Source organism: Pelecanus crispus, chromosome 3 (genome assembly GCF_030463565.1).
Source record: "Pelecanus crispus isolate bPelCri1 chromosome 3, bPelCri1.pri, whole genome shotgun sequence".
NCBI classification, from domain to species: domain Eukaryota; kingdom Metazoa; phylum Chordata; class Aves; order Pelecaniformes; family Pelecanidae; genus Pelecanus; species Pelecanus crispus.
Window position 1 is genome coordinate 62,962,602 of NC_134645.1, and position 23,670 is coordinate 62,986,271.

Sequence of the window (23,670 nt, forward strand, 5' to 3'; positions counted from 1 at the left end):
ACTGAGGAAAATTATTTCCTGGCTCCAGTGAGGGAACGTATGATGTGATCCAAGACTGATAACACTGGAAAATTTGGGGTTTTTTCCTCATGTAACTGTACTTTCCTGGCCCCTTCTTTTGGTTGGCTTGTGTTCTGTATCAGCTTCCCAGAATGGAAGACTTTTTTCTTTCCTTCACTCAAATTAGAGCAAGAAGAAATGTTAAATAGGGTTAAAATACCACACTGATGGCCTTGCACAATGCTCATGTTTATTTTTTCAGTTTAAATTGTAAGATTCTGAGGCAGTCTCCCTTCAGCTTTGGAAGCAGTCATTGATCCGGGAAGCATGGCCAATTCTGAAAACTTCTGGATTTTGATTGCATTTTTAAGGAGAATTCTTCATTTATACTGCTGGCATAAATTAAAATATCCATAGATTCTGATTTCTATCCAAAGCAATGAAGCTATATGGTAAGAAGACAAAGTTATAAGTTGAAAAACTATAAAAATAGTCCAGACTCTATACGATTAAGCCATTTTAGATCTTAAAGTTATAAACAACTATGTTTCTAATGCTTCAAAACAGAAAAAAGCCACCCCAATCAAGAGAGATGGTTTTAACATGCAGTGGATAAGTGTAAATACAAAATAAATTCTGGTCTCCAGAGCTTGCCATGAAAAAGCTTTCTTACCTCCTCTTGCCTGCTTAACTCACCTACTGCAGAGAAGTAGTATATGTTACACTTTGTTGGAAGGCTGTACAGTGAATGACTAGCCATCTTGGTCTTTCAAAAGCAAGACTTAAGAGACACTTAAAAGCTTTTTGGACCTGCTTAAGTTGATCACATTGTTGTAATGAAAATGTCTCTATTTTTTTGATTCCTTAGAGAGTGATTCTGATGTGCATTCTCACTCTCTCTTCCTGCCAACTTTTATGAAATGTAATATTTCTAGTTTACCTAAAAACTTTTTCAAGGAAATTAAGTACTTTCACAAAATGAATAGTTGGTATTGGTAAGACTCTACAATGATGGCTCACTGTCCAAGCAGCGGTACAGGATGAGGTTACTTCTGAAAAACAGCAGAGAAAAAGGAGAAAAACATCTGGTCAGGAAAAGAGGTATATTGCAGAAAACTCTTAGCATTATAGGCTATAATATAGGCTATACTGGCATGTATGATGTAGTATTCAGCAAGTCTAGACCTGCAAGGCTACCTTCAGTGTCTCGCATGACAATGGTATTATCACTACTTTGTTTGAATTTTTTTAAATTTATTTTCAAAATTCATTGTGAAAGGTGTGGAAAATGTGCCTAGAAAATGTGTCCACGGCAGTGCCTAGCTTGCTTTCCACCTGTAAGAATATCAGAAGATCTTTCAGTTCAATACCTGTCACTTCATCCCCCTTTTTTGCTTGGAAGTAAAAAGCAATTGGTTTGGCAGTGTAAGATGTGCAGAGTACAGATATCTTACGTCCAAAATGCTACAGTTTGCTAGTTTGTGTTTATTTAATCATTTAAATACTTTGTCTGATAATGCTTCCAGCATAGTCAAGCACATGCTGCCACAAGGCATGGTAACAGATGTTCTATATATGTTAGGTCACGTGTCGTCTCAGCAAATTAGCTTCCCTGTTGTTTTAAGACTTGCCCTTATGACACCTCCACACTGCAGACAGGATAAGAGATAGCAACTTTCAGTGGCAACAGCTCTTTCATTAGCAATTTCCTAATAAAAAGATAGTCTGTCTTTTTTTTTAAACTCAGTAATGTTGCTGCAACATATTCATCTATTGCATGAGATCAACCTGAGTCACAAATAAGAAATCAGAAGAGTACATACCATAACAAATGATCCTACAAAGTTTTATGAAGAAAGAATATTTGCCCTACCTACTGTGTTTAAGATTTAATCTATTCAATGCCTCAAACAAATTTTCATTAATGTTGTAAATAAACAATAACAAATGCTTTAAAGAATAATGTTGAATTGTGTAAAATATTAGCTGTATAAAGTCTTTTTTGTAGGGGAGCTTTCAATTTGTTTTAAAAACAACTTCAAAGAGGTGTTGACAGAGTGTTCATAATGCTTGCAAAAGGACATCAATAATACTCTAAATTCCAATGCAATACTGGTACTGATTAGGGACTAGAACAGGCTATCATGTGAAAAGTACAATGTGTGGCACTGGATGATCCTGTTAGAATCAAAGTAGATTCACTATTGAAAGTAAATGTATGTTTGTTCTCTGAGTTTGACTTTTAGAATTATTTTTCCAGTCACTCCTCAAATTCCTTTATGTATTTCTCTCAATTAATATGGCTGAAGTTCACTTCCCAACCATAATGTCTTAAAATCGAAGGGAAAGACTGTAGTTAAGACAGCAGCTTGAACAAGGTGCTGGTATTGTTTACGAATGTTTTGCTTCTGAAGAGTGTTTCTGAAATTAGCCTGAGTGCTACCTGTGAAGATAAGCCAACAATGACATTTTTACATAAACTGCTCTATTTGCTAATGTCTAAAATATTTTATAATCTCAGGAGAGAATAGTGCCATTTGACATCATACAGTCATTAATATTGTCAAAGCACTGAAGACAGATCTCCAGCAATATGCTAATAAAAAACCGATGAAGACTAAAAATGCTTGTCCGTGAACCACAGAATTTCTGTCAGCAGCCTTCTGCTGGCATATATTGATGCTGTATTCATGAAGATAGAAAAGTTATTAGCTGTTTATAAAGAACATTTCAAAGAATAAAAAAATGCTGTGATATCCAAGTTATGAGATAGCAGGCAAACTGTTGACAACAGGCACTACAAGAGGAGGAGGAGATGGGAAGGAATAATGTAGCAGCATCTATTACATGTGGGGAAAAGGATGCCAATGCATTTGCACGAGAGATGATATCAGAAACTGGTTCTACATCCTGCTGCCCACTTGCCAAAGGACTACTCCTTTACACCTTGCAGAGGGAGACACCCCTCCATATTTTTCCCACGTGGCATTAACATTTCCAAAATTATTCCTGTGTATCAGTAAAACGGATCGTAGACTCACCCACCAAGAGAGTGTCTACCAGGCTGCTCTGTATAATTTGGTTACCAAAATAATTAATTTCTTCCAAGGAAGGGGGAGTATCCAGTGCTGGTCAATCTGTTCCATGGTTCCTTTGTTATCAGGCACTGTTTATTGGATAAAGAATTAGCTTATCATATTAAAGGGATAAATATTCCATTCCAAAATTAGAAATGGAATTATGAAAACAGAAAACACATTGCCTATGTATGAGAACTCAGCTGAATCCTTACACTGTTTTTTGGTGTCTCTCCTAGGACATCATCAAAGAGAGATGTGGGCTGATTGTAATATAACTTAACTTTTTCCAGACATTTTTTTCAGTATGCTTTTGGGTTTTTTGAACTGAGGGTCGATTCCTACCACGTGTCCCAAACTAGTCCATCCTCTGTAGGTTACACAGCTCCGCTAGCAAGTTGCAAACCTTTGTAAAAGATGCGTCAAAACGAAACTCTTGTTAGCACTGTGCGTGCCTGCTTATCTCTAGCAGTTCATGGAGAACATACTAGGTAGAAACAACAGCAAGCAACTTCGAGAGCAGTTCTGTCTTAGCTGTGGGTACCTTCCCTCCCTGGGCTCTCTGCAGGTGACCCTGCCACTGGCGCCATTTCGCACCGGGGCGGTACTGCGTGAGAAGGGCTTGGTGCAGGATTGTGTTTCTGGAAAAGCTTTTCCTTCGTGGCTCCTACCTTTCTGGGATCAGCCTCCTGAAGTCGGGACAAAGTAAGGGTCTGTACGAACACCTCAGGGCTGAAGGACACGCCCGTTTCTTCCAGCAACGTAATGGAGCGTGCAGACACCACCGCTAAAGCAGTGAAACGCCTGGACGTACGAGCCAAAGTAGGGGCGGCCGCCTGTTGGCCCATCTCACCGGTGCAGCGGACTTCGGGCAAGCGGGACAGGAGCAACCCCTGCTTACGCTGGGTGACCCTGGAGCCGCGGGGGGGCAGCGCCGCGCCCAGCTGGACGGACGAGGGGCTCCAGCCCCGGCCCTCAGGCCTGGCTGAAATACAAGCCCGGACGCAAACACCAGCCGCGGCCGTGCCCACCCGCGGGGGAGGGCCGGAGGGGAAGGCAGGGCTGCCTCGGGGGAACGGGGCCCTGCGGAGGGCGAGAGGCGAGAGGCGCCAGGGCACGGCCGGGCCGGCCGAAGCCACCTCAGGCCCCGCACGGGGCGGCGGGTGCCCCCGCAACGGCCGCCGGGGCAGCCCCGCCCTCGCCTCGCGCCGGGCCCCGCCAGCGCTCCCGCGCCGCCCGGCCGGCCCGCTCCGCCCCCTCCCGCCGGGACGGCTCGCAAGGCGTGCTGGGGCTTGTAGTCCCTCCCGCCGCCCTCCCGCCTCCGGGGCCGCTCGGCGGAAGCGGGGGAGCGAAACTACAACTCCCAGCGGGCGGAGGGGCGTGCCCCCTCAGCGTCCGTGCCGGAGCCCGCACGGGGCGGGAGGCTGGTCCCGCTAGCTCGGGCCGCGTGGGCGGGGCTCCTCTCTCCCTGTCGCTCAGCCGCACGGCTCCGTTCGCCTTCGGCCCGGCAGCCGGAGCAGGGGAGGACGGGGCCGGGGCCGCCCGGGGCTAACGGCAGACATCGCTCGCGGCTCGGCGGCGCGCGGTTGGTCGGCCGCGTGGGCCGGCGGAGGCGGCGGGAGCAGGGCTCTAGCGCGGGCACCCGCCGCCCCGCTCGCTCCCCTGCGCCTCCGGCCCGCCCGGCGGGCGGCTGCCTGCGGCGGCGGCGGCGATGATGGGGAAGAGTTAGCGCCGTCGCTGCGCTCCAGCGGCTGCAGAGAGGGCCGGGCCGGTGCGGGGCACCTGCCTGCCCTCTTGCCGGGCAGCGACCGCCCGCCCGCCCGCGGCGGGGGCTGCGCGCCTGTGTGGTCCCGTCCCTCACCGCCTCCTCCCGCGGGCGGCCGCCGCTGCGGTGGTTACCGCCTCCCCCTGAAGATGAAGAGGTGGCAGCGGCTGCTTCTGGGCCCGGCTGCCGGGGAGAAACCTGGATAGAGGCTCCGAAAGAAAGCGGGGAGGGAAAGCCGCCGCTCTGCGGCGCGCGGAGGGGCGGCCGGGCGGCGTCCTCACCTTGCTCCGGGCGAGAGCACAGCGAAACCAGGGACGCCGGCGGGAAGCCGCTCCTCTGCGCCGAGGGGAGGGGCAGGATGCGGGGGGGGCCCCGGCACCGCCGCGGGCCGTGGGCGAGAGCCTGCGCCGCGGCGGCGTGCGGCCGCCGGCGGGGATGGTGAAGGCGGGGAGAAGCGCCGGCAGGGAATCTCGCACCGGCGGCGAAGCCTCCCTCTCCTCGCCCTCCCCAACCCGCCTTCCGCACGGCCGCCCGCCCCGCGGGGCTGAGGCGCTGGGGAGCATGAGGCGGCGGCGGGGACCTGTTGTGTAGGGGGAGGCGGGGGCTGAGCGCGGCGGCGGCGGCGCCCGGGGCGTGAGGCGGGGGAGCGGTTCGGCGGGGAGGGAGGATGAGGACCCGCTCCCGAGGCGCTGGTGCCTGTCGGGGAGCGGCCCTGCCCCGGGCTGCCTCGGGCTCGGCGGAATCCCCTCCGGCGGAGCCGTGACAGGGGCGAAGGGCCCGCGGGGAGCCCTGCGCCCGCAGGGCTGCGCCGAGCGGCGGCCGCTTCCCGCTGAATTGCGGCTTCAGGAAGAAGAGAGCTTCAAGTGTTTCTCGGAAGCTGGAGTTGCAGCCTGGTTTCTTTCTTGCTGGTGGTTTTTTTTGTTGTTGTTGTTGTTGTTGGTTTTTTTAATTTTTTTGCTTAATCATTTGTTACGCGTGTCTCTTGAGGGGACGTTTTGGGAATGGTCGTTTTTAGCAGTGAAATCTGCTGCGCAGAGGAGGATTATAACAAATCTCTATGAATGATAGACTCGATTGCTAAACCTTGCCTTGACCAACCTTCTGACCCTCGGAGAGATCTCTCAGGGTGCGCGTGGGAAGGAAAAAAACCCTCCCATTGAAAATAAACTTGAAAAAGACTAAATTTTTTTGGACAGCCTAACTGCTTTATAAGTACTTTTTTTTTTTTTTTTTTTTTGGTCTTCTTTTGTGATAAGTTGTTTTAAAAAGGATTGGTCTACATGGTTGTTTTGTAACTGGTGGAGGAAGGAAGGAAGGATCCCTCTCAAGTGTTTCTGATATGACAGCTTTGGTTTCTGAAGAGTTAACTGGTGTTTGCATGATACGCCTATTGCTAGCCTGGTAGCAGACTTTTCATCTTTTTATTTGCTTTTTTATTAACTGGGGCTGGTGGAGAGGGTTATCTTGGTTAGAAGAATATTTGCACATATATATATTGTATATATTTTTGGTGGGGTTCTCCCCACATTTTACTCTCTCTTGATGACTCCTGGAGGTGGTAGTGGGCCCATGAAAGACTGTGAATACAGTCAGATCAGCACACACAGCTCTTCGTCTCCCATGGAGTCTCCCCATAAGAAAAAGAAATCAGCTCCCAAGAGAAAATGGGAGGTTTTTCCTGGAAGAAACAAATTCTTCTGCAATGGGAGGATCATGATGGCTCGGCAGACTGGAGTCTTCTACCTGACTCTTGTTCTCATCTTGGTCACCAGTGGACTCTTCTTTGCATTTGAGTAAGTGACATTAAAGTCTTCATGTCTTCCTTCTCTTCCTCTAGTTATTTATTTTCTGGCTGAAAGCAAAGTAAACATGTTTATCGAGAATTAGCTGAATTCAGCTAATGTTGGTTTATGTAATTGAAAATATGATCTGATAAGATGCTGAGGGACGCACGATCCTCTTTTGGTTATCGTACTCTGTGGAAATCTGATGTTTGAGGGTTAAGGTTGTAGCGCTTTTATACCACAGGTTTCCAGCTCTTGCTGATGTTGCAAGAGGAGTGTAAAACAGCAGGTTTGGGATGGTTAGGAAATGATGTAGCTTCTTGTCTGTCAATTACTCTGTTGAGAATCAAAACTGGCAGGTGCAAAAATATTGACCCTTTGTTGCAGAACTGAATGCAAGAAAACCAATGTCTTCCATTAATTTACGAATTGGGCTTTTTTTTTTTTTCCCTCTTGAAGTCATTTAATAGCTTGTAGATAAGAATTCCAAGTTAGTTTAAAAAAAAAAAAAGAGCTGTACAATTTTGCATGTGCCTAGCTTTCTGCCACTAGGTAACAGCATTACTTTCAGTTTGTGATGATAACTTGTATGTGAGTTTGGTCTTTAATCTATGTTTCTTGTGGAGTTTTGGAATTTTTTAAGCAGGCTTCTGGTGTCCTCCTAGGGCTTTCTTCTCTGTTGCTCCGAGTCTTCAGGAGTCCTTTTCATCTATATAAAGTGAACACACAGTGACAGCAAATCAAATGTACTGATTTTTGCACTTATGTTGGAGTGGTTAAATTAACTATGCGTGACAATAAAGAATTAGGCACTTGATATGAACAATACAGTTTAACTTTTATTTACTTATTTTTTTTAAAGCACTGAGTACAAAGGTGCTCACACTGCCAAAACACTTGCTATAGTAATAACTGAATTATTTTTAAAGAGTTAATGCTACTTTACCTGTCTTAAACTATTGTAGCTGGATTTGTGGTTCATGGCAAGCAAAAATTCTTCAAAATACATATACAGCTCTTTACTATTTTCTTGAATAGGAACTATTATTTATAAGTAAGCTTCAGCGCTGCGTCCGGAAATTCTGTTCGCTTTGCTAAATGATACAGTTGAACAACAAAGGTCATTTATTACTTGGAGTCTTCAAGGAAGAAGACAGTGACATTAGCAAACCCTAAATTGTACCAGTTAAATGTGGATCATCCTAACATACTGGTAGCAGTAAAGAAGGTAAAAATGCTCAGAAGGTAACAAGTGGCTAAATATATATGCTAGCTCAGCAGATGAATGGTCTTTAGTGGGCTTCAGAATACTTTAGAGGGATTTATTAATTGTAAATCTTCTGCAGACATTGTGAAGCTGCTTGAACATCCTTGGGGTAATTGAAACAACACAGTCAGTGATGGTATCCATGTACTGCAAGTGTGTTTACTTTCCTGGTTTTAAAGAGGTATTAAAGGTGTAGCCTGATAGTATTGCATCAGGACTGGGTGCTACTCTATTCTGTTTGCCATGATTAGGCCTAGTTTTGGAAAGCTTTTCTGTGTGGGCTGGCACTTGCATCTGTGTGCTGTCTTATCACCTTCAGCAGAGCCTCTGAAGGCAAGCGCTGGACTTCCTGCAAATACCAGAATGTAAATGTAGGATCAAAACTGTAATGTTTTATAATAATGATGGTAAAATTTATTAAGCCACCACTTACAGTTTATTTATGCGTTTTAATGCTTTGATCCTTCAGAGAAATATTCTCTGCAGCTGCATGATTCAGAACTGCTAAAGCAGGATGAGCTGCTAGCTGTTCATCACCTTCTGATCTCATTACTACTGTGAGTTATGTGCTCTACCAGAGTTGAACACTACCACTTCTGTCGGTGTCTTTGAGCTTATTTGCAGTGTAACCGTATGTGGTGGACAACATTTTTAGTCAAGCTACAGCATTTTGATATAAAATTGGTGCTTATTCTAACCAGAAGTCTCGAAGCAGGGAAAAATCTTTGGCTTTATATAACTATATAAATTCTCTGTGTGTGTGTACCCATCTTGAGTCATTCTTGTATCGCTTACACTCTCCTTTTAAGGAAAATCAAAGTAGAGGTTGGCAATGATATTTCATTTTTATAATAATAAGGTAGATTTTGGTCTTTAAAAAGCACTTGCACTGGAAAATTATTACTCATCCTCTGAAGGCTAATTAAAAAACAAACCTTAAGACTATGAGAATGGTGTTCAGCATGTTCGTGATGTTTGAACTGCAGGAGGTTGTTAATGTTACAAAGAAAAGAGAGGGGTCTCTTTGATTAAACAGTGTTACTTTGAAGCAGTTTCTAATTGTGTTTCTTGGTAGTGTTCTGAAGTTACTATTTATTGATCAGTTGATAACATCTTGAGTTGTTAGAGTGTCACTTCTATTGTTTGGCTGATTTGGTTATGATGGTCCTCATTAACCAGCTATTTACAGAACACGACAGAAATGTGTTTCAGTCCTTTGTGTGCACATGGGGCAAAGTGATTTTTAAATGGGCATGTGCCTTGTGCGTCTGAACTGTAATGTCCAACTGTCATTGAAGAGGAAGATACCTTGTATGTTCTTGGAATTGTTTGGTCTTTTTGTTGCAATTGAAATAAATTATTTTTGTTCCGTTTGGTTTTGGAAACTGTTAAATAGGTACTCGTGTTCCCAGTCACTCCTTGGTTGCAGGCAGTGAAGAGGGGGGAGTAGGAAAGAGGTGACTTTGACAGCTAATTCCTGGGAAAGCCTCATGCTAACATAAATGCTCGTCCTTTATCCTTTTGGCTTTGTTTGTTCCTCTAACATGATTTTTCCCCCCTTCCTTTTATTTTACTCTTGACACCCATTTATCCAGAGCTGTATCTCACGTGCTTTGGAATGCTGTCCACGGGAGAAATACATTTTTTCTGAATCAACAAATGCTAGCTCTCCAAAAGCAAACATATGTCATATATATTGACCTGTATAGCTTTTGACATTGAACCATGCCTTTGTAATCTTTGTCTTTTCACATTTATGCTTCTGTGCTTTTTCCTGCCTGCTTTTTCCAGCTCCTGCTTTCAGCTGGTTTTATTCCTTTCTCTCTGTTGACTTTTATCTCTCATATACTCCAAGTACATCACCACTTCTTCCTTTTATCGCTTCACTGTTCTTTTTCATTTTCAAAGAGGTAAGCCAGAATTTGCTGAAAACAGAAAACCAACAAACCATAAGCTTTCAAGCAAGTGAAGTATTTATAATTCCTGTCTCCCTCCCCTTCCAAAGGAAGAGAATGCAAATAACAAGCAGTTTTATTTCTGTAACTTGTCTATTAAATGTAACAAGAATTATTGCAAGTACTTTTGGGTCCCGAGAGGGATGCTGTGCTTGAGGTATTCTTAAAAATGATGCCTATCTTAAAATGCTCAAGGTGAGGCACCACAAATTACTTAATTTGTCTTTAAAATTTGGATATTTTACTTTATCTCGGAAATACATTTCCTAACTCTAACCCTGTGATATTTAGCTGTTTTTCTTTTTTTTTCTTGCAAATTTGGCTTTGTGTTGAACTTCCTTTTTTTCCTTTGCCTTGCCCCATTACACAGACATAGAAATTTTTTTAAACTATTCAGTGCTCATGTAAAAGTAGCTGCATAGAAAGCTTGGAAAATAAATTCCTTTCCCCAGAGCAAAGATAGCATCCATAACTGAAGGGCACATCTCACTGCTGTACCTATCCAGTTCAACCACTGTATTTACATATATGTAGAGTCCTTTATTGGTGCAATAAAGAGAAGCAAAACTAAGGCACTTCATACTTTCTGCTTTTATTCAGCTAGGTATACATACTCAAGAGAGAAAAGAACCCTTTATGCCTGTGGTCATTTGGGGGTACTGTTTTTGTAGGTTACAGGAAAGCAAAATGGAGGCTGAACGATGCATTTAACACAGTAGGATATGTAAAACAGACATCTTGTTGTTAAATGGCAAGTCTTGTATGGATGCACAAGCTTCGCGAGTTCCAGAGTGGCGGTAGACGAGCTTGGCTGCTTTGCTACTGTGAGTTAACGCTGCCCCTGTCTGCCAGCTGCCTGCCTTCCTTCTCGGACCTCACTGCGCAGGTAGCAGGAGGGAACAGGTCTGCACCTGAGCTGCTTCAGTTCGGGCAGGCAAATTAAACTTCCTGTAAAAGGTGGGTTTAAGTGAAGATGCCGACTGAAGTGAATTGACTCAGGCACAGTCATGTTTTCTTCTGTCAACTCAGTTGCAGGGTGAGTAGCTCTGGAAGAAGGTTGGAGCAGATGGTAGGATGCCGGAAGGGCTGAAGCAGTGCAGCTCTTTTCTCTGTAAACGTGAGTCAGAGCCCTATCGCTTCTGACACAATTCGACACTTGCACTGATTCAACAAAATGGAGATTTTTTTTTTTTTTTGAGCCAGTTAAAAGTTGATTTTTGTGAGCGTTTGTGTAATTACACTGTCTTTGAAAAGATGGGTGTTGGAAAATTATTTAAACTGAGACTGTTTATGTGCATATCTGTATACAAATCATTGCTTTCTATCTGCTCTTGCAGTTGCTGGCAACCTGCTCCATGCCTCCCACTTTGAAAAGCAGTGTGACTGGAGGACATTCATGAGTCATGCTTTCTGATGCCGTGTAGATTGTTCAATATTGAACTTCTATAGCACACACTATGGCAAAGTGGTGTAACTTGCTGCTCACTGTGACGAACCTCTCTGTGTAAACACTGATGTCAGTAAGCTGAGCATTTTCACTGTGGTACCAACAATCATCTTCATCTTATGGCAAATGTTTTCTGCTCTTGCAAGAGGTGGATTCTTAGTGTGAGGTCATATTCCAAGTAGGTGGAATGTTCTTCATCTAATAGCCTCCTTTATGTTTCTTCCTCTGCTCTTAAGATGTGTAGGTTACTTGTATCTTTTGTTGGCCATGTCCTTAAGCTATGAGTTCCTTAGAAGGAAGTGCTACCAATTGGACTTCAGCTGTTAAAGGCTGCTATAAACTTGTAGGGCATTTCCCGCTGAAGATGTCAAAATGGATTTTAAAGCAAAAATCATGGTGTATAAACAAAAATGATTGTTCAACAGAGAACTGCATCCTTTTCTACATGGAAGGCAGTAGCCGCCCAGTAGTGCATACTGGTGTAGGCAAATGCAGTGATGAGTAGGTGTTTTTTTCCCCTCAGTTTTGTTTAAAAAATCTGTCATTAAACCAGAGCAGCATTTCTGTTTCTCATTTTGCCGTACTATCCACCTCTGATAACTTAGTGGAAAAAGACATGGATACAGTAAGCCTAATCATTTGGGTTTACTTTTTGTACTGATTTTATATAGATATACCAAATGATATGGCAAATCCCTAAGGGATGGTATGCATTCTAACCAGATGTTGTTTACTTTTTGCACTTAAATTACCTTGAAAATGTTAACTGTCAGAATCAAGTATCTTTCAGGTACAAAGTATATCGAATACTTTTTTTCCTTGACAAGGGACTTGACCTTCCTTTGTCACAAAAAAGTTTACTTAATTCATCTCTTCTAAGTTTCCCAGTGATCTGTGCGAGTATGTCTGCTGAATTTTCTCCCTGGCCAAAAGGGAGTAGTTTTGTACTACCCTATCTTAAAGGAGCACTTCACTGAGCTGTTACGTCAGTGTAAACTTTTAAACCTGCTTTGAATGAATTATATGATATAAATTGAAATCCTTTTACCCAGAAACATAATAATAGCATTTGATATTAGGCCATGCACCTCTACTTTTCAAGGCTAGGTCTGTTTATGAGGAAATGGATAATGACTAAATGCTTCATTTTTCAGAGTAAAATTCTGTGAGGATAATAGAAGGATAACCTCTCTTGTTTTTGGAAGTCATACCTTCTTTAGTTCCCCTGAAACTGCAGAGGATTTTTATGGTTTTGTAACACTAACTCATTTTCCAAAAGAAATGTTAAACAGCTTTTTTCCCCAAGGGTGAGTTTTTTTGGATTTGGGGCTTTTTTTGTTTGTTAGGGTTTTTTTTGTATTCAGCTTAGTTGATGGCCTTTATCTAATGTTTCATGGAGAAGACAACTTTTGAACATAATTTTTGGTCTTTTAATTTACTCCTTTCTCACCTATAGTTCTACTTACATTTCCACCTTTTCTTTGCAGAGGTGGAGGGAAATGAAAATAGGGAGTATAATGGTGTAAGATGTTGGCTTCTTGGATACCATGTCCTCTCAGGACCTTGAGGAAATAACTGTGTAGCTTGGGACCATCAATACACGTGCATCTTCAGACTGAAATGTGAACGTTTGTGGTCTCCTTTGCCTGATGTCACCCCAACCCCTTGGAGAAAGAGGGGAAATTCCATCACAGCCTCCTGGGAGGTGGTTTTCTGCTCTCATCATAGCTCAGCATGATTGCTGTAGGTAGGTGTAAATTCTCACCTGGGATATTTGATATCCCTTCCAGACTGGGGGAAAAAAAAGTAATTTCAAAAGTTTGGTTGAATAGGATAGACTATTTCAGTTGGAAGGGACCTACAATGATCATCTAGTCCAACTGCCTGACTACTTCAGGGCTGGCCAAGTTAAAGCACGTTATTAAGGGCATTGTCCAAATGCCTCTTAAACACTGACAGGCTTGGGGCATCGACTGCCTCTCTAGGAAGCTTGTTCCAGTGTTTGACCACCCTCTTGGTAAAGAAATGCTTCCTAATGCCCAGCCTAACCCCCCCACCCCCCGGCGCTGCTTTGAACCATTCCCACGCACCCTATTGCTGGATACCAGGGAGAAGAGATCAGCACCTCCCTCTCCACTCCCCCTCCTCAGGAAGCTGTAGGGAGCAATGAGGTCGCCCCTCAGCCTCCTTTTCTCCAGACTAGATGAGCCCAGAGTCCTTAGCCACTCCCCATAGGACATGCCTTCCAGCCCTTTCACCAGCTTTGCTGCCCTCCTCTGGACGCATTCGGGGACCTTCACATCCTTCTTAAATTGTGGGGCCCAGAATTGCAGGCAGTACTCTAGGCGAGGCCTCACCAACGCTGAATACTATTCTATGATTCTATGAATACAGCGGGATCATCGTCTCCTTTGGCCGGCTGGTCGTCCTGTGGCTGCGGTTTGCCCTCCTGGCTGCCAGGGCACACTGCTGACTCGCACTGAGCCTGCTGCTCACCAGCACCCCTGGATCCCTTTCTGCAGGGCTGCTCTCCAGCAACTCCTCTCCCAATTTACACTTGTGCCTGGCATTACTCCGTCCTAGGTGCAGAATCCAGTTATTCTTACCTATATAAATATCTTCAAATATTTACGAATGCTGATGGATAATACTTCTGTACATCTTAAGCCTCCAGAATATGAGGTTAGACCTGTGATTTTCTGACAGTTGTTTGATAAAATCTATCTTAATTTATCACTCAAAAGTTTGAGGTTTCTGTCGTTGATATAATCTGTATAGTATGCCTGTTTTGTTTTGTCTTTCCCTGAGTAGGTACTGTTGCCCCTTTATCGGAATGGATGTGTGCCAAAGGTATAAAATGTATCTTCTGGAGACCAGTGTAGGGAGAGTCAAGTTAAATAGATTTGCACTATTGGAAAAACTAATTTCTGTTAGTTGTTCTTGGAAGACCAGCATTGCCACGTGACCTTCTCTGGGGCTCTTCTCACATCAACCCGGTAGAAATTTTCATACCTTGTTTGGAGGAAAGATGTTTTTTTCCAGATGTTTTCTCAAGTCAGTTTCTCAGGAATCATGTTACATGTTTAGGTAGTGCAAAGTATTCTTTTAACTCATGTTTGTATTTGGACTAATGACGCAAAGACATGATTTATTTTCTGTCATAGCTGTGTTGTATTATTATTTTGTAAATGGCATTTCATACAAAACAAAATATATAAGTGATTAGCTACCCTCTGGATGACTGAGAAATTATCTTCCTTTAGATTGAAAAGAGAAAATACTAGCCTGTGCAGAACTTGAACCAAGCTATTCTGTTCATTCTCTTCCTTTTTTGTTGTTTTTTTTTTTTTTTTTGGGGGGGGGGGGGTGGTGGAAAAAATACTTTGTTAAAAACATCTGTGCTTATTTGTAGATTCAGTAGAAATTGAAATGCTGAAATTTGAACTGGACATTACAATATAAATTCTCTTTTAACAACTAAATTAATACCTTTAAAGTAGTTTAAAACAACAACAAAACAAAGCCTTTTATACCACCTTTCTAATGGAAAGGGTCTCTATTCTAGTGCAGCGTTAAACTGTTAGTTGTAACATTAAAATGTGAACTAATTAATAAAGTGAAGATGACTGCAGAAGAGGAGAAAGCTGAGAATATTTTTGACTTTCTAAGCTGCATGATTGTTTCAAAATAGCCCAGTCAAAAAAACCTACTGGCTTAAAATACTGGGACATTTTGAAAAATTGATTAAAATGTTATAACAGCTTTATCTAGGAAATTTTTGTTATCCTGAAGGATGATCCTTCTAAGTGAGGCTGTAGTAGTGGATGGTCACTTAAGTTCCAGGCTGCCAGTAAAGGTTTGTATGTGTCAATGCTGCTCATCTTTCATTTGGCAAAACTGATGGAAAAGGGGAAAAAAAACCCTGAAGCCAGCTGGAGCTACCAAAGTTTGTTTGAACTTCATATAATTACAGCCCATTTTTTTCAGCACTTAATACAAAAATTGTAAAGTGGTTAAACTTTTTACAAACTAAAGAAACAGACTAAAATCAAGAAATCAAGATGAAGTCTATGTGCAATAGCCAAAAATAAAATTCTGTTCATATTTCTTATATTGCAGAAGTATTAAATGTCACTAACATAAAACTTACTTAGGGAAGGAGGCTGAAGCGTTTTTGGAGTTTCAGTTTTGTGTAACACACCCCTGTCCCTTACCCTGTTGTACGTATTCATAGTCGAACTCCTCTTCATACTGCAGTTAGTAGGCGAAGGGGGCTTTGTATTTGCGAAGCCTGACCGTGGGCTTTCTGCAGTGTGCATTAGTGGAGATCTTATCCAACTGCATTCCAGAACTTTAACTACTAAGGTGACAGTGTGCTGTAGTGCTATGTGATAGTCAGCTTCTGCATCCCTGATCACTTCCTTTTCATCAGTGTCCATAGGGTTTTTTCACATTATTGTGGGATGTTGGTTAATGAGGTCTTACATAATGAGCTTGGGTAATGAGATCACAGCTGGTTTTGTTTTATGTTTTTCCACTCCTGCCGTTCCCTTAAGTTGCTTACTGCAATATATACTGGCAGCGTGTGTTTATTGTGGTGAATATGCAGTCAGTTCAGCTGCTTCTTTAAACTTTGCTCTTATTTTTTAAAAAATATTTTACAAAACAGAGATTAAATAGAATACTGAGAATTAAATTGAAAACTGAGAACCTGAACTCAGAAGTTAAGATGTACATAAAATCTGCAGTTTGTGAGTTTCATGTTACAGTTTAAGTGCAAGATAACACTGTTACATTGTCTGCATTGAGTAAATGTATGAAATAAATTTGTGGGTTTTAGTATATGTTTCTTATACATATGATCAATATATATTAGTTCTTAAGAGCAGAGAACAGATATACTAGAATTTGTTATTATTTTAGCATAAGCACTCAGTATATTCCTAGAAGTTATGAATGTAGATTAAAAAACACTGGCAGGGATCGGAAGCTTTTTCCCCCCACTAGGAAAAGGAGTACTAATACAAAACTTCTGTTTCTGATTGTGATAAATTTTGTGTACCCTCTTTTTTGAGCTGTCTGGATATCAGGAAATTGCAGTCCTGGTCTTGCATGTTCAGTGCACTTGTTAGATATCCCATTGGTAATGAATGCCATGTTTCAGGGTAGAAGCAAGTGTCAGACCAGCCTGTACTTAAATTTTGCCGGCATGCTTGTTTGTGCTCATGGTGTGGGTTTTCATGGCACAACTTTCTACACACGTTCCTTAGTAAATACTGTTTTATTGGCAACAAGGGTTTTCTAGTGTTGAATTAGAATATGGAAGAGTTATAATTTTTTCTAATTTGGAGCAATGTGTAGCAGTTAAAAGCACTAAGAAGAAAAGTAAAAGCTCGAATAGTGGTGACTTCTCTCTCATCAGTATTACAACTCTGTCTTGCTTCTTGTGAATGTGGTTTCTTTAGAGCTGAAGCTTATAGTGCTTCTATATAGTGAAAAAATACAGCTTTTAAGATACTTTTATGATTCAGCATGATTTGAACTCTTTCCAGGGCTGGACAGGCATCAGGTGTGGAAACAGCCAAGTAAACTTCGTCATTAGTCTGAGTAGACTCGTACATGAAATGTGTTGTATGGTGTGATATAAAAGATTGGAGTGCACTGTGTAAAGAGCATAGTCAGTTGTGTTTTGCCTCAGTGAATTAGCCTGGAGAAGAGAAGACTCAGGGGGGATCTTATTAAAGTAAGTACCTGACTGGGGAGGGGGAGCAAAAAAAAAAAAAAAGAGCCCTGGACTCTTCTCAGTGGTGCCCAATGACAGGACAAGGTGTAATGGACGTAAAACAAAATACCATTTAAACATAAGAAAAAAGGGGTTTGTGGGTTGGTTGGTTTGTTTGTTTGCCTGCTTGGTTTGGGTTTTTTTGCTGTGAGAATGATCGAACACTGGCACAGGTTGCCCAGAGAGGCTATGGACATGCTGAAAACCAACCAGATGTAGACTAAAGCAGTATCCTCTAGCTGACCCTGCTTTGAGCTGGGGGTTGGACTTGATGATCTCCAGATGTCCCATCCCACCTCAGCCATTCTGTGTTAACTGTGAAAATCTGAGAGCTTCTTCCCATAAGACAGCAAAAGGTATATCTAGTGAGATAATTTTAATCTTGTTTTAATGACCTATTTATTACATGCATATTTCACAGGAACTTCAGTTTTATATAGTCTGAGGATCTGAACCTAAAGTCTCAGTCCAACAAAACTTAAAAATTTGCAAGTGAAATAGCCATAACTGTTCTTTCTGTCCCCTCTCTTCTCACCTTTGAATATGGCTTTCTTAGTTCAAAGTGCATTTTCCAAGACTTCTTGGAGGTTCTTTTCCTGCTTTCTTTCACTTACCTGCTATTCCTTACCAAGCTTTGCCCTCTACAATCCATCTGGCTTTTGCTGAATTATAGTTAGTATTTTCTTTTCTTCTCATGTAAACAACAGCATGACATTTAAATGAAATCAACTGCATCTAATAGAATGTCTTTATATACAGTTGTTCCAGTAGTGTGATGAGTTCATCAGTTTGTCTGTCTCACTTAAATTTTTGAACTTTTCTTTCCTTCCATCTAATCTTCCTAGACACTTGTTCACTTCTAATACACTAAGAAGGGATGGGGAGGCAGTAAGGATGAAGTTGAAAGACTTAGTTTTCCCTTTTCCATAGTTATGAGGGATGAGAGTACAATTTTTTTCCCGTGATCTACATTGTATTTACCTATATCATTGTGCAGATATGCAAAATCATGGGGTCTGTCACCCAGTGTTTGAGCCAGGTCAAAAAGTTGTTTGGATCCTGCAGGTTTAGCTTCCTCCTTGAGCCTGCTACTTGACAATACTAGCTTTGGACCAACTCTTGTACCTTAATAGATAGTATGTTCCAGCTTCTGGACTCCTGGACATAAAGGATGAAACGGTTTGTCTGAAAAGCTGCTAAAGCTGGATTTATTATCTTTGGGGAAGGGAAAACACTCTAGATTTGTCAGATTAATCCAAACTCCCTTTAAACATTGATTTGCTTAAAACAAAAGTGTAAATAATTCCAGTAGGGCAGGTGTCCAGTTCTAGATTACAAATTAAAAATAAATTTATAAGTGGAGAAAGCTTAAATGAAACAGCATATTTTATTTAAGTGAAATATATCTGAATCTCTATGTGCTACAGTAGCTATCACTGCTAAGTTTCTATGAGGCTGGTGGAATCCAAAGGGGCATTTCCCCATACCACATATTCAAAGCACTGTTTTTCAGAGTGAACTTCATGCCTGTAGACCTGCCTGCTTTTTCTCAGGGGACAGGGGTTGGACTCTACTGCTCATGAATTCAAACAAAACATTAGAGTATTTCTTCGGAGCATCCCAGTTTCCTTTCTGTTTAGCAGGCTCACTTGCAGCAAGACAAATCTGATGGTCATAGGCTGCTGAAAAGGATGGACCCCCCTCTTGGGGGCTGGACTAGATGAGCTTTAAAGGTCCCTTCCAACCCAAACTATTCTATGATTCCCTTCTCCCAGGGCTCAGATGTTACTTCTTTTGTCTGGCTCTGCTGTTTTCCCCCACCCAATGGTGAACCACATCAGGGAGTTCCCTTCCTGCAGAAAGCTTATCCTTCCCTTCTGCCCACACAAAGAAAAACTTTCTGCTGCTTTAGATCCCTGAGCTGAATCCCTGAAAATTCAGAAAATGTTATTACTAGTGCAAGGGAGGAAGTGGGTAAGTGAGAGGGAGGAGATTGTCAGATCATCTTAGCTATGATTTGAAATTGTATCCCAGCTTGAGGAAACTTGTTGTTACTTAGTCTTGGTTCATTGTTTGGCATCTGTGAGGGCACAAACAGAACATCTTCAGGCTTACCTGAATTAGTATTTAGTTGCTTAATGAGAACTACAGAGTTCTGACTTCTTAACCAGATTTTATTTCGGAAGTAACCGGATTGCAGTTTACAGAACTTGAACTGCAGCATCTTTAAAATAATGCATTCAGTGCTCCTTAGTTGTTTATGTCTCTTTTTCTGTAATTTTTTTTAAAAGACACTATACCCAATTGTGTAACACAACACAGGGGCAGTAACTGAAGCCATTCTTTCTCCCACATACTTGCATGTGTAGCATCTGTTACCTATATCTAGACTGCAGAGCCAATGTATTGTATTGCATTTGATAGTGGAGCCTATGGAAAAGCTGCATGAATACTTCTTCACCTTAGTTTGTATAAAAACAGCTGAGTTAGCCCAAAATATGCTAAACTGAACCAGGAAAGGAGTATTCTCGATTCTTGCCATTTCTCCTATGCTTCAGCTGAGATAGCAAACAGCCCAGGGAAATTGCTTGTTTCTTCACAGTCCCATTCAGCTGCCTACTTGGGTGGTTTTTTGTTTTGTTTGATATGGTAAATGTTGAAAGTTTCAGCTTAGGAGGATGAAGGAAGAATCATAAAGCAGTTAATGGAGAATTGAACAGCCTGCATGCAAGAGGCAGTTTGAGTGGACGTGTCTATTCATAGTGTGATAAAAGAATTGGCCTTTAAAATTATTTTTTTAAATAAGACACCTAAAACTAATCAGAGCAGGATGAGTTGTCTATAGAGCAGAAGACGGGGAAGAACTTATGGACTGAAATCTGACAGAGATGAATCTAATTCAATATAAGACCTTGAAAGGATAATTTTTCTTCGTTTACAAGACACTAAGCTCAGAAGGCTCTCTTCTCTTTACCTTGATCTGTGGAGGTTCTGAGACTTCTCATCACTGATGTGAGTGTTCATCTTCAGAGCAAAATATGGTTTTTTTCCTCTAATGTAATGAACCCCTAAAAAAGGGTTCATTTTAGGATCAGGCTACACTGTGCATTGTATTTTAATGCTAGTCCCTGGAAGCCTGAATCTCATTTCCAGTGCTTGAATATATCAAAAGAAGTGTGCTGTGGGCAGAAGAACATTTCAGAGGAAAGTGTATAAAGATTGGGTGGGATAAAATAATTTTGCTTTTTCACTCAGCTCATACTCAAGAGGAGTTTGGGAAACAGGCAAGTGGCTATGAATGTGAAAATCAAAACAGTCTGATATGAGAAAAACAACTGACATGCTTGGATTCCAGTAAGTGAAACTGTTGTGGGCTGACATCCAGCTCGATTGAAAGGTAAACATGCCCTTCCCAATGCACATACCTTTCTATTATTGCATCCTAGAAAACTTTAACCAACAGTTAGAGTTGCTAAATGATAGTCTGGAGGTGCAGTATTACCCAATGGTTGACTGTTCTTGGCAAAACTTTTTATTTTCTGTTCTGAAACTTTTTTTTTTTAAACAGTTGTTGGCACTAGCCCTTGCTGTTGCAACAAAGAAATGGCATTTGTGAAAGGAGAACATAGGTTCATTGCTGCTTAGTTCAATACAAAAGAAGCGACATTTGTTGCAAAGGTAATTCACTGTTACTGAAATAACATTGTCACTGAAACAAACTTTTAATTTGAGCTTTATTACAAGTATTCTTTCTGACTGCAAAATAAAGGTCAAATATTTAGGGAGCTTGCAACTTGTCACTGAAGTTGATCCCTACAGATAAGAGTTGCATAGTTATGTTATTCATCCAGAATGAGTGCATCCCTAGGCCAGCTATGCTTGCCTTCATATTCTGAATGATGAAGAGACTCACAATTTCAGAATATTGTTCAATGCATGCAGAAGAGATGGGGGGGTGTGGGGGGGGGAGGGAATAAGGAGTGGGGAGGAACTGAAGTATCTGCTGTAGTATTTGCTTCTGGAAATTAATTTCAGTTACTCAAGGGGCAGTTGTTTTGTGTCCATATTTAGTTAGCACCTGTAAGTAACCTAGTAATAACTTTTGATATACATGCTGTTTTTTTCAATTATTACAGTACTGTAGACAGAGTTGGACTGCACAGCAAGATACTTAAGTTACACTGCACTCTTAAGTTGCTTATGCATGTTGTGTCCTACCAACATCTCTCTCGCTTCAGAGGCTGAAAGTGAAAAATAAACATGAAAAATAGTTGTGAATAGATACGAGATGTTAAAGCGGCTCACAGAGATACACTGTCCTAGTTCATCAGCCGAGAATTAAGAACTCTGGGAATGACAGCATGGTGCATAGATCTTCATTATTTGACTCCTTTTGGAGTTTGGTTTTTTATATATTTGTTTTGCGAGCGGGTCAGAAAAGAGAGCCGTTAAGGACAGTAATACCAGTAGTGCTTTAAGGTTTCAAAATCTTTTTGTGCTTTTTCAGTCCAGAAATGCTTTTCCCTTTTCTTACTGCTCCTGATTTCTCTTGTGCTAATCTTTCATGACAGGGAAGCTCTGTGGCTCTGTCCAAGGTTGGTCTTTTTTTTACTTCCAGTGCCATGATGGTGAGGGAAATACCCAGGAAACAGGTGCTTGCAGGTTACATATAGAAGAGATAGTGGGTTATTCTGAATCTTTGTTATACATAGGCAGGAGTCTGCAAGTGTGATGGTCTCTGAAAGATGTATGTTGTGTTGTCTTCATAAAAGTCCAGTATTGACATCTGCCCAAGCCTGAGTCTTTGTGCATGCTAAGAACTTGATTTTTATCAAGTAAAATCTCTGAAATCTGTGCCTATGCTGGACATGCCTCTCTGAGGGCATGGCAGAACTCTTTCACTGAAATTACAGTTTTGAGCAATGCCAGCCTGCTCAGGAGTTTGGTAGCACAACTGGTTTTGGGAACTAAGCTCTGCTCTGTAGGGCTGCTTTCAACTGTGGCTACAGACAGCATAAATGAAGAAACAGTGAAACTGCTTCATTCACCATACATCTTCCAGTTTCTGCAATCTCCAGTTCTGTGTAGTATTATTATGCAAAAGTTGTCTTCACTTAAACCCTGGTTCATCTCCAAAACAGTCTTACCCACAGCTTTAAGCGAAGCAGGGCTCCTCAGGGGCGGGGGGTGTTGAAACTAAAAGCTCTGTCATAAGGCTTATGACAGGGAAAGGAGAGCCTGGCAGAAGGGTGTCAAATTTAATTTCTACAGGCATGCTGGCATTTTATTTCATTTTGGCAGTCTTGAATGTAGCGATCTTGCAGTTTGTTTTAGCATAGTTTGTCTGTGTGTGTTAGACCAATAAGTTCCCAACCAGGCACTATTTCTGTTCTTTTCCGCATACTCCCTCCCAAATCAATGTCTCCCCTTCTCTCCTCTTTCCAAATACCTTGTACATGCTTGCTCTTTACCATTGTGTTCTGTGGACTGATGCTTCTTCCTCCAGCACTTTTCAGAGAGCCATAAGGGGCAGCACTGCCTCTTCTGCTCAACACAGCTTTTGAACTTGTTGCAGGGGTGGGAGAGGTAAAGGCAAGGGGCTTCATTCCTTTTGTAGTAGTGTTGTAGCCTTCCCCTATTTTCTTCTCATTTCCGCAAGTCTTGCAGATAAGTCTCTTAACATTGCTTTTGTTTTTCTATGCTCCTCTAATTGAGGAGGGAAGCACTATAGATAGTGAGAGTACTAGAACAGAAGAGGTGCTGCGCTGCGTGCTTTTACAGATGGAGGCATTTGGCTGTTCAGATGCTACTTGTTTGCCACTGTTATCTTTCACAGTGCTTGCAGTGTGGGTGACTGGATGAAACTGGGGAAGGTTCGGAGGTGGTCTTTGCAGGCAGCAAAGTACAGCTGGGAATGAGTACAATTGGACAGCCCAAGCCTTGATGGAAATATTTCTGCATGGGGAGGACTGCTGCTCTGCTGTATGAAACAAAGTGGCTTGATACATAAGCTCTCTTTAACGGGGTACATAATACGTTGTACAGAATACTTAAGTGGGTCTAAATGTTGCTTGTATAGGAATGCTGTAAGAAAAAACATTTTGTAACCCTAAATACTCATTTTGCTTTTCACTTAAAGTTCTAAGCAAGTTGCATAAGGGGAGCCATTTGATTTAAGTACATGCCAATAGTCAAACTTGTGGAATAGCAAAGTGACCAGTGAAACTGCCTGGGTCTTGGTGAAACAGAAATTCACAGCAAATTTAGGTTGGCAGAGTCCATGGTATAATAGTATTTAATGCAGACAGTTTTCATTTTGTGACCATTTTCTACGTGGGCTTTCTTTACATTTGCAAAAGAATGATCTTTTAATGCTTAAGGCACTACTCTTTACAAGGTAATGCACTGAAGATAGTTTGGTAATTAGACATACCTGCCCTATATTGACCATTTTTATTTTTTGTATTGCAGAGCTTCAGAACCTACTTTATTATTATTTTTTTGTAATTACTTCCAACTTAATTTTTGTGTTCAATTTTGACTGACAATCAGCTTTCGCTTTTGCTTTTTATATGTTAGCATTAAAAACTAAA

General features: G+C 41.9%; 1 protein-coding gene and 1 long non-coding RNA gene across 8 annotated transcripts in view; one reads left to right on the forward strand and one right to left on the reverse strand.

Annotated features, from left to right (window-relative positions):
- Nucleotides 1-244: 244 nt before the first annotated feature.
- Nucleotides 245-5,149, reverse strand: LOC142593158 (uncharacterized). The gene is made up of 3 exons (XR_012830895.1): nucleotides 5,124-5,149; nucleotides 3,042-3,166; nucleotides 245-1,052 (listed from the first exon to the last, which is right to left on the reverse strand). It is a non-coding gene; the product is annotated as an uncharacterized LOC142593158 (long non-coding RNA).
- A 915-nt stretch (nucleotides 5,150-6,064) lies between these two features.
- The window catches only part of ZDHHC14 (zDHHC palmitoyltransferase 14), a 120,227-nt gene continuing 102,621 nt past the window's right edge, over nucleotides 6,065-23,670 (forward strand). For 6 of the 7 annotated variants that reach the window (XR_012830894.1, XM_075706630.1, XM_075706632.1 and 3 more), the window contains exon 1: nucleotides 6,065-6,635. Coding sequence is in view for 5 of the 7 variants with exons in the window: in XM_075706630.1 (XP_075562745.1) it covers nucleotides 6,385-6,635 (251 nt within the window). In the remaining 2 variants the exon portion in view is untranslated. Of the gene's footprint in view, nucleotides 6,636-13,011; nucleotides 13,043-23,670 lie in introns of those variants that run through there. The other variant, XM_075706635.1, reaches the window with a different exon arrangement.